The 10,511-nt window shown below is 31.7% G+C and overlaps 1 protein-coding gene across 7 annotated transcripts in view; it reads left to right on the top strand.

Annotated features, from left to right (window-relative positions):
- The first annotated feature begins 35 nt into the window (after positions 1-35).
- LOC130051721 (cytoplasmic dynein 2 heavy chain 1-like) overlaps positions 36-10,511 on the top strand; it is a 69,208-nt gene continuing 58,732 nt past the window's right edge. For 6 of the 7 annotated variants that reach the window (XM_056154241.1, XM_056154239.1, XM_056154237.1 and 3 more), the window contains exons 1-3: positions 39-122; positions 8,805-9,013; positions 10,099-10,405. In XM_056154241.1, the coding sequence (XP_056010216.1) occupies positions 8,813-9,013; positions 10,099-10,405 (508 nt within the window). In that variant the 5' untranslated portion in view covers positions 39-122; positions 8,805-8,812. Of the gene's footprint in view, positions 123-8,804; positions 9,014-10,098; positions 10,406-10,511 lie in introns of all 7 variants that reach the window. The other variant, XM_056154235.1, reaches the window with a different exon arrangement.

Raw genomic sequence — 10,511 nt, 5'->3', positions numbered from 1 at the left:
CTACGCAAAGGCGTCCAACTCAACCAATCAAATCATTTGTTACTTTACCTTGGTTCTAACATTCCATGTTGGTTCGCAAAATGCAGACAAGACGTAAATGAATAGGTGATATAAAGATTCAGGTAAAGGAAAATGATTTATTTTTATTAGGTAATATGTTTTACAGCACAATTGTTAAGGAGGGTGGGACCAGATATAGTAAATTAAAACCCCTGAACCCCATATGTAGACATTTTACTTTATGTTTTCAAGAGATTCAATGGAGCCGGTCCGAATCCAAGTTTGATAATTTGGGATTATCCCCCACGATTCTTTAACCCATTTTACATTTGATGTCGTTTACTTACATCTGAGATTGACAGATGAAAATGTGTCAAAGGAGAGCATGATGATTGTTTTTGAACACGAAGACAATGATATAAATTTAATCTTGTGTCGTTGTGACTTCAGAATTACAGGTTACTTAGGTCTTTACATATATATCGGTGCCTGGAATCTGTGCAATACCCCCAAAAAAGTGCTATACCCAGAAAAAAGTACACTATACCCAATACTGCGATAATATACACAGGATATCCTCTTAGATGAGTTGAGAAATGGTTATCTGGAAAAAATGGTACACTGAATTGGTACCGTTACCGTTATACAGACAATTCATAGAAAAATCCAATACATCCGGCGCCATTTGCCGGCGCCATTGCTTGTGACGTATTATAAGGTATACCACGCCCGATCAAATTAAAGACGATGATGTAGTTTAAATGTTGGTGGGTCTTTCTAAGTTTATAAATTCAAGTATATGTATAATTTTTTATTTTTTAATGTAAGATGATGCCCCATCACCTGTCATTTTGTCACCAAAATGAATTCAATGGATTTTTAATTTTTTTTTTTTTATTATTAAATATCATGAATTTAACACCAGTATTTAATTATTTCAAACACTTAACACTTTTTAATCTCAAAAGCAGGCATGAGTATGTAATTTAAGTGATTAAATAATTTTTTTGCAAGACAAAATTTCTTCCTTACAAATTGTTTACACTATAAGCTATGTATATTGCTTATGCACCACAGGTTAAACAAGCAATTAATTATAACAATGAAAATAAATAACAATCATTCGGAGGTACTGATACTGGCAAAGTTAACACTTCTGCACTGCACACATCTATAATTACATTTATACATGAAATACTAATTGTAGACAGGATTTAAATTAACAACCTGATATATTAGATAAGTTAACCCAACTGTTTCAGAAACAGCTGAAAATGATATTGTTGCTTGAATACATATAAAACTGCAATCAAATCAGTATAATTATAGTTTAGTAAGTACAGTATGCAAGTATAAAAAAATATGCACATGCAGGCTCCTTTAACGTAGTACTTGTTTTCTCTTTTTTAATTGTTTTATTAGTACTTACCTATTCCATTTAGAAATTCAATGAGAATTTTTAAAAGAAATGGTTGCCATAACTGGAAATTAACATATATTTGTCCATTGATATGTAAACATAGTATACAGTACTAGGTCATAAGTAAGTTCCCAAAAAAAATGTTCACTATATATTTAATACAAAACCATATACTTTTAAACAATTTTTCTGACCGCATTTCTTCATCAATTTTGATGAAATAAAAAGCACTGATCTCAGAAGTATTCACAGTAGCATATAATAATTTAAGAATAAATATATGATAATATATTGTAAAGATATGACGATTTTAACACGAATCTTAATTTGAGAGTATATACTATTTATATAAGTATGTGTAATTTGGGGGGGGGGGGGGGGGGGGTAAGAGAAGATTTTGAAAAAAAGATAGATTTGCATTAAATATATAGAGAAAATTCTCTTTGTGAACTTACTTATGGCCAACTACTGTAGTAAGGAATACCGTTATGTACAGAAATGAAACGTACGTTACAAGCCAGAGCAGGTATTTTATATTTCATTATCAGTGATATATAAAAGGTACGCATAACAACAGATTTTTTGATGAAGTTCGATAGCATGAATGAGTTGAAAAATGATAAGTTCTATTGTGTGATTTTCAAATTGGTAAATCGCAGAGCTCAGATAAGGTGCGTATCAGCGTAAATACTCATTAAATTTTACCAAATACGCATTTAAGTTGAAAACCATGCGTATAATTACTCATTAGCGAATGTAAATACGCTTTACACTCCCAAAGTAATGCTTATTAGTCCCCGTATTTGTGATACATGTAGTATGATATAAATATGAATTATCTATTCATATGAAGTGAGGTTAGCCCAGGGATTGATCATACATGATATTTAGCGCTATGAAATACATTTGGATGACAATCACAATTTTGAAAAATTGGAAGAGTTAACTCAAAACACTATTATATATTCCTAATTGTTATACTTTCTTTCTTAAAGAGTTATTGTGCGGTCGAAAGCACAGGGAAAAAAACCTTTGTATTATCGATCGTGGACGAATGATATACAAAATTAGATCATAATCATGTGACTTGAATGTCTGACATATTCAAATTTAATGCATCAATGATAAATATCAAATTTCAAATGACAATGAATAGTTTTAAATTAAAGAACTACAAAGGATTTTCTCCGTAAATAGCTGGAGCGGCCTTTTAGTATAAACTTTAAGTTCAAGTTTAACGGAAGAAGTATCGTTTATCTGGTGACATCTTCTGTGCTGTGCAAAAGAACAACGATAATCAGTAAATTAAAAAAATACACTTTTGAATTCTTCTGAAAAGCAAAATACTCATTGATTAGAAAATCAGGGGGTAAATACTCTTTGAGATAAAAAATTAACTGGAGCTCTGTAAATGTGTATCTTATAAAGTCATGTCGCCGATCCATAGGTTTCATTTTTTAAAAGAGAATATAGCCTTTGATTTATCCAAATTTTAATATTGTGTTCTCTTAGCGTATGGATAAGAATGAAACGTACAGTATTTCATGTTTTGAAAAAACGAGTTTTTCAATGCAATATATGCCTGGTGAAAATAGTATAATACATGAAACATGAAATACTGTACGTTTCATTCATCTTGCGTATTTGTAATCGAATATAAAAAATTATGAAATGTCCTTAACCTTTGTTTAAGCAACAATGCATTGTTCGAAACCTGCGTTACTGACTAGCATACGTTACCAAATCATACGACATTGTGTTAAAAATTTGTCTAATTTTGCACAAAGTATATGACCGCGTGGTTTTGAAGTAATTTATGTTTAAGATTCTAATGAAATCAGAAACAATGCAGAAATTAGTAATTGGATACAAGTTTGACGAGATCACTGATTTTGAAATCTGGTGATGTAAACAAATTTAACATGGATATGCCAATTTTTAGACGATATTGTTCCCATTTCTGAAATTGTAGATGATGATTCTGACTACATATTATTACGACATTATGGGGGGATGCACCTTATATATTGTAACGTACATTTCTTATATCATAAACTACTCAATTGTATTGAAGATCAAACTTTACATTCCGTCAATCATGATACATTATTTCCACTGTCAGAGAATGATAGTGTCAAATATTCCAAACATTAATATATATTGTTTGTAACATACACGTACGTCTGTTAGCAATGCTAGATTGAAGGAACGTGAAATATTGTATGAAATATCAGTTGTAAATGATGGTTTTCCTATTAGATATGATGTTTCAATGTGGTCCTATCAAATCCTTTACAAATACGATTTATAGCTTGAGAATTGTGAATAAAGACGATAGAGCATTTATATAAAAAATTATCCACCATTTTTTCTGCTTGTCAAGATGTTTTGAGAAGCCAATAAACTTTCAATTTGTGATTCCGACCCCCTTTCCTTTGAAAAACGATGATACCCCCTGGTCAACGGATATTTATTGTTAAGGCAATACTAGTTATACTTGATGATTATGATAGCCCCATATAGACAATTTCATCTCTATTCATATTTGCAGAAAATGTCACTCAACAGAGCGGAAAGTCGACACATACACACACACACACACACACACACACACACACACACACACACATATATATACCAAAATTAAGTATGGAAAATGAGTTTTGCAAACGTGAAATGTACGTTATGTGTGCGTTATCTGTTTTGGAACCCCATGAGCGCAGACACTTAAGGTTTCTAGAATGTGTATGATTTCCTTTATGTCTGAGTTTATAATGTTTGACAACAATATCTTAACACGGTTTCCATTGATGTTTTCAATATTCTGGCAGCATAATTTCGTATCAGACATTATACGTATTGATAGAGACACTAATGCAATATCACCTTTCAAAAATGAATACATGATCTCAGCGAAGCGTACATTGTGTTAATTTACTTGGTATTGAGGGTGCTTATGTTTGACATTGTGTAAAAAATGAAACGCATTATAATTACATGCATATAATTATATTTGTCTTGTCTTTTCTGCAAACATTTAGCAATATGAATAAGTATAGAAGGACAGTTTTGGAATTCTTTAATTGTTTTTTCAGAATAAAGATTTGTGTACATTAACTGAGAATTTATCTATCTATCTATCTATCTATCTATCTATCTATCTATCTATCTATCTATCTATCTATCTATATATATATATATATATATATATATATCAGCATAAAAAGAATTCTGAGTTTTAGCTAAACACTATGTATTATATATATATATATACATGTGTATATATATATATATATATATATATATATATATATATAATTCTGCTTTATCCAACGATGAGAATTTCATGCCATTTCATGAAGGCCATAATGCTGATCCCTTTATTTGTGTATGGATCAGTCATTAAAACCTTTTTTTCTTTAAGCATGAGATGGTTGAACTGTAAGATGCGAATTGTAAGTGACTGCTCAAAGAAAAAATATATGCATCAAAGTATAAAATTCCGCTAAAAATCTGTATAATGTTATTTAGATTACGGAGAGAAAGTCACAAAATCCGTAGGACAAAAAGTCACAGGACAAAAAGTCACAATGATGATTTTTGATTAGATAGGACAGATAGGATAAAAAGTCACAATGGTGACTTTTGATTAGATAGGACAGATAGGATAAAAAGTCACAATGATGACTTTTGATTAGATAGGATAAAAAGTCACGGGACAAAACCTCACTGGACTAAAAGTCACAAATATGCTCACTAAAGCTGTTGTTCAGACACCAGACAACAAGAAACAAGCCAGCTTTGTGATATCACAGTTGTTTTCAATGAATTATATAGTTAAATTTAATGCTGAGAAGTGATTGATTTCATTTATCATATTTTTAATCCCAATAAAGGTCATTAATTATTGAAAGTAAATGATACAACTTGACTCTTTGAAGACACCCTATTGTGTATACACAGTTACCAACACATGACCCCCATATCCTGTTACTGTAGCCTGTTTAACACCCCTTTGTGTATACACAACTACTGACAGAAGACCCTGTTTATTGAAACCCTATATAAACCTCCAATGACACCTCAGGCATTTGGTATTTTGCTATTTGTATACATGAAATATGTATGATTTGATGAGAAATATAAATTTCTTTGTGCTATATGGAATATAGTCAAATGTATATTAATGAGGGGGAAAAAAAGAAATAATGATACATAAATAAGTCAGTGATTTCAATGCATTGCTCTATAATAAAATGGTTATTTAATAAGCAAACAATTTACCACTTTGTAACCACCATCATATTTATACAAATCAGGACATTAGCCATAAGAAAAATATGAATTTTTGAATCATTCATAGTTTCCATATGTTTCCAGCTCTAGCCACGTGAAGGCCTCCTTTCTGTAGAGCCATAATTTCTGTTTTTGAAATGAAAAATTTATAGCCAAAGGACCAAAAACCATGAAGAGTAGAACATACAAAAAAATTATATCAAAAATAAATAAATTTTGTGATACTAACATTAACCAATTTCAGTTGTTGATAATTTGTTTTTCTACTGTGTGAAATAAAATTAGTGAAGCGTAATAACCAAAACCATAAAGAATGTAGTGGACAACAATGTAAATTACACAAAAAATCTATGGTATTTCATTAACATAATACAATTTTTCTGTTTGTAAAAAAGAAAGTATTAAAGTCAAAGGACCAAAGCCATAAAAATGCACTAGATAAAAAAATGTAAATACTACATTTGTACAATAACATTATCATAGAATTACAAACATTTAATGAAACAACTGAATTTCTTCCTAACCTACACAAGATCAAGCTGTATTCACTGGACACACCCGTCTGTCGGGGGAGGAATAAGCCTGAAAGTAACCCTACTCAAAGTTCTAACCTACACAAGATCAAGCTGTATTCAGTGGACACACCCGTCTGGCGGGGTAGGAATAAGCCTGAAAGTAACCCTACTCTAAGTTCTAACCTACATAATATCAAGCTGTATTCACTGGACACACCCGTCTGGCGGGGGAGGAATAAGCCTGAAAGTAACCCTACTCTAAGTTCTAACCTACATATTCATTTTTTAAAATTATAATGTAGTAAATTTTGAGAACTTAGAGCAGGGTTACTTTCAGGCTTATTCCTACCCCGCCAGACGGGTGTGTCCACTGAATACAGCTTGATCTTGTGTAGGTTAGAACTTTGAGTAGGGTTACTTTCAGGCTTATTACTCACCCATTCCATTTGCATTTTGTTAATTTTAATGTTCATATGTTCTGGCCTTTAGCTGCATAACTTTTTTTATGCTAATATAATGTTACAAATGTTTCTTTTTCAATTATGAATCTCATATGGTCTTTTAAAATTCTCTAAATATTTATTTTTTTGTTTTGTTGTAATGGTTTTTGTTGGCATCCTCTTTTTCCCAAACAAGGATATCGTAATGAAATATATAATCTTAATGATTTTTATATGAAACGGATTGTTTTATTTTTTTTAAAAATTATAATTATGTAATATTGAAATATTTTTTATAGTATTAAGTGTTTATATTCCTATCTCTTTTCATCTATTGATCTGTTCTTTTTATGGTCAAGGTCCTAAAATATTTCATTGCTTCATTTAAAAAACAAACTAAAGATGTTTCGTGTATTTTTAATTTTTGTCTCTCGTATTTATAGTTTTGGTCCTTTGGTTTTGATATTTTTATCTAATGAGCAGAAAATGACATGCCAATGAAATTCTTGTTTGTAAATGTAAAACTAAAGATGTTTTAAATTTTTGTCTCTTATATTTTTGATAGTTTGGTTTCCTTTGGTTTCAATATTTTTTATTTAACATAAGCAAAAAATAAATTATAAATGTAAATTTACAGATGTTTTATGTGTTTTAAATTTTTGTATGTTGTGTTCTTCATGATTTTGGTCCTTTGGCTTTAAATTTTTCATTTCAAAAAAAAGAAATTATGGCTCTACAGAAAGGAGGCCTCCACGTGGCTAGGGCTGGGAACATATGGAAACTATGAATCTTTAAATAAATTTCAAATTCATGTTTTCCTTATGGCTAACTTCCTTATTTATATTAGTGTGTATGTGTGTGTATTTGTGTGTATTTGTCTTGCAAGAAAATTATTTAATCACTTAAATTACATACTCATGCCTGTCTTTGAGATTAAAAAGTGTTTGAAATAATTAAATACTGGTGTTAAATTCATGATATTTAATTTTAAAAAAAATTAAAAATCCATTGAATTCATTTTGGTGACAAAATGACAGGTGATGGGGCATCAACTTATATTAAAAAATAAAAAAAATATACATATATTTGAATTTATAAACTTAGAAAAACCCACCATCATTTAAACTACATCATCGTCTTTAATTTGATCGGGCGTGGTATACCTTATAATACGTCACAAGCAATGGCGCCGGCAAATAGCGCCGGATGTATTGGATTTTTCTATGAATTGTCTGTATAACGGTAACGGTACCAATTCAGTGTACCATTTTTTCCAGATAACCATTTCTCAACCCATCTAAGAGGATATCCTGTGTATATTATCGCAGTATTGGGTATAGTGTACTTTTTTCTGGGTATAGCACTTTTTTGGGGGCATTGCACAGATTCCAGTAACCCCATATATATGAATACACATCTAACCTTATACAATCACCTGTGTTCAGAATGTTGTGTAATATTGGATGTGATAAACAGCTGAATTAATTATATACAATGTCTCAATATTCAGGGTTCCAACTTTGTCTGAATACCGTAGGGGCCAAGTGGGCCACTGAATAAGAAATCATTTGAGACCACATGAAATTTTAGTAGCCCAAATGTACATGTATTATAATAAAGATTGAACCTTTCATGTCATGTTTTGTGCACACAGCACATATCATCCCCTTTTTGCCTTCACTGAGCCATATTCTCCCTTCTTTCCATTTTGATAAAAATTAACAGACTCTTTGAAGTAACCCATGCATTGTTCAACTTCTTCTGGTTTTTGTTTTTGGGGGTCGATACCCCAGGAATGTGTTACCACATGGCAAAAACTCAACTGGAAATTGAACTCCCATTATAGTAGGATTTGGACTGGTCGGAAAGAAAAATGTTGATCTGACAATTATGGTTGTCAAGTGGACAACGAGAATGGGAATTTGTGGTGCCCACAAGCAAAGTATGGTCATCAGTGTGAGTGGACGAGCGGTAATTTGGAACCCTGATATTGCCAGACTGGCTATTGGTATTGAGTTGCATATTGTTTTAATTTTACCAAACCCAATTAAGCCCAGTATCCAGCTCCACAGAGAAAAAAGTAGTGACCAGTAATCTGAAAAATACAGTACTTTTATTTTTTACATATTCTAGATCACAAAATGCCTACAGGCGATTCTAGAAAGGATTACATTCTAGCTACAACAGCAAACTACTTTGGAGTAGGAGTTGCTGATGCTGCAATCACAGCTCTCCATGATTCCACTGCACTGAACAGCTTTCTAGATGATGGAAACATTGATCTGTGTGCCGGAAGAATTGAAACAAGGGGGAACGCTAAGAGACTAGCCTTCTCAAATAAGGTAGAAGTCAAAGAAAATCTTTTAATCATTTACTTCAGGCTTTGTGCAATACTCATGTATAGAAAACAAATGTTACATTGGAACATTAATCTGTATCTTATCAAACTGGGTTCTTCTTTATAACAACAAATAATCACAGGCATATCAAGACAAATATTTGTACATTTTAAAGGCAAATTTCTACTACATAAGAAAACTGTATGTGAACAAGAAATGATTGTGAAACATATATGTCTCATCTACTTCTTAGAATGTACCAGTGTTCCAAGTTTAATGTCTGTCAAGCAAAGGGTTCTCAAGATATTGAGTGAACAATATCTTGCTATGTCCAGAATGGATTGACCCTTGACCTCAGACCACATGACTTCAAAATTGATAGGGATCATCTACTCCTTAGGATGTACCAAAGTGAATATACCAAGTTTTATTTCTGTCAAGCAAAGGGTTCTCAAAATAATGAGCATACAGTACATTCCTCTGTCCAGTTTGACCTTTGACTATGTGACCTCAAAATCAATAGGGGTAATATACTCCTCAGGATGTACCAGTATACTAAGTTTGATTTCTGTCAAGCAAAGGGTTCTCAAGATATTGAGCAGACAGCATCTTCCTATATAGTGGATTGACCCATGGCCTTTTGACCTCAAAATCATTATGATCAATTCTACCATGTTATTGCACAGATCAAAGGAATGCTGCAGTTATTATTCTGCGATATATCTTCATACGTAAGAACTGATTATAGGAAATTAATACTCATCTTGCTTCCACTTTGTATTTTACTAATCCAACAATAAAGTTGATAATTCGATTTTATAATCATAAAAATCAATCAATATATACTGTACAACAAATCCATAAATGACTGAAGAACATTTGTCATTCAGTATTTAAACCAATCGTTTGCATTCTGAGAGTGATATACGTGTAAAGTGTAAACATGGCGATGCACAGACAAGTTTTATTGCACTTTGTATTCAAACAATAGATATAATCCTGATTATTGTAAAAAATCTTATTTACTTGACATCAGAGTATTCTAGTATATGTGTAAATATTTCAATATTTCCTATTGCATTTTTCAGTTGGAGCCAAATGAAAACAAAGAAAAAGTCATCGTGTTTTTTAAAATTCGTCCAGATGTTATAACTCCTGATAACCTTCACTCAAACACCATTGTGTCTTCTATGGTGGAGTCCCCTCTCAGCACACTGTATCATGCTGTGCAGAAAATCTATGCACCCCTGATGTTAGAAGATGGGAAGTGGAGTCGAACTCTAGACCCTAAGTTACAGAGTTTAATCAGTGAACTTGAGGCAGGGCTAGGAAGTGCCATTAGGAAACAAGATCCATCATTTAGAGGGAAGGGAGACAATGCTGATAATTTAGGAAGTATGATATTTTTTAATTTTCCTTTGGGGAAACTTTCAGTATAAAGATTTTTTGGTGCCAGTATCCTTTTTTTTTTTTATTTAAAAAAAACCAAACTTTGTACTCT

The sequence above is a fragment of the Ostrea edulis genome, chromosome 2 (genome assembly GCF_947568905.1).
Source record: "Ostrea edulis chromosome 2, xbOstEdul1.1, whole genome shotgun sequence".
Taxonomy (NCBI): Eukaryota; Metazoa; Mollusca; class Bivalvia; order Ostreida; family Ostreidae; genus Ostrea; species Ostrea edulis.
Note: the sequence above shows the minus strand (reverse complement) of the source record. Positions and strands in the feature narration are given on the sequence as shown.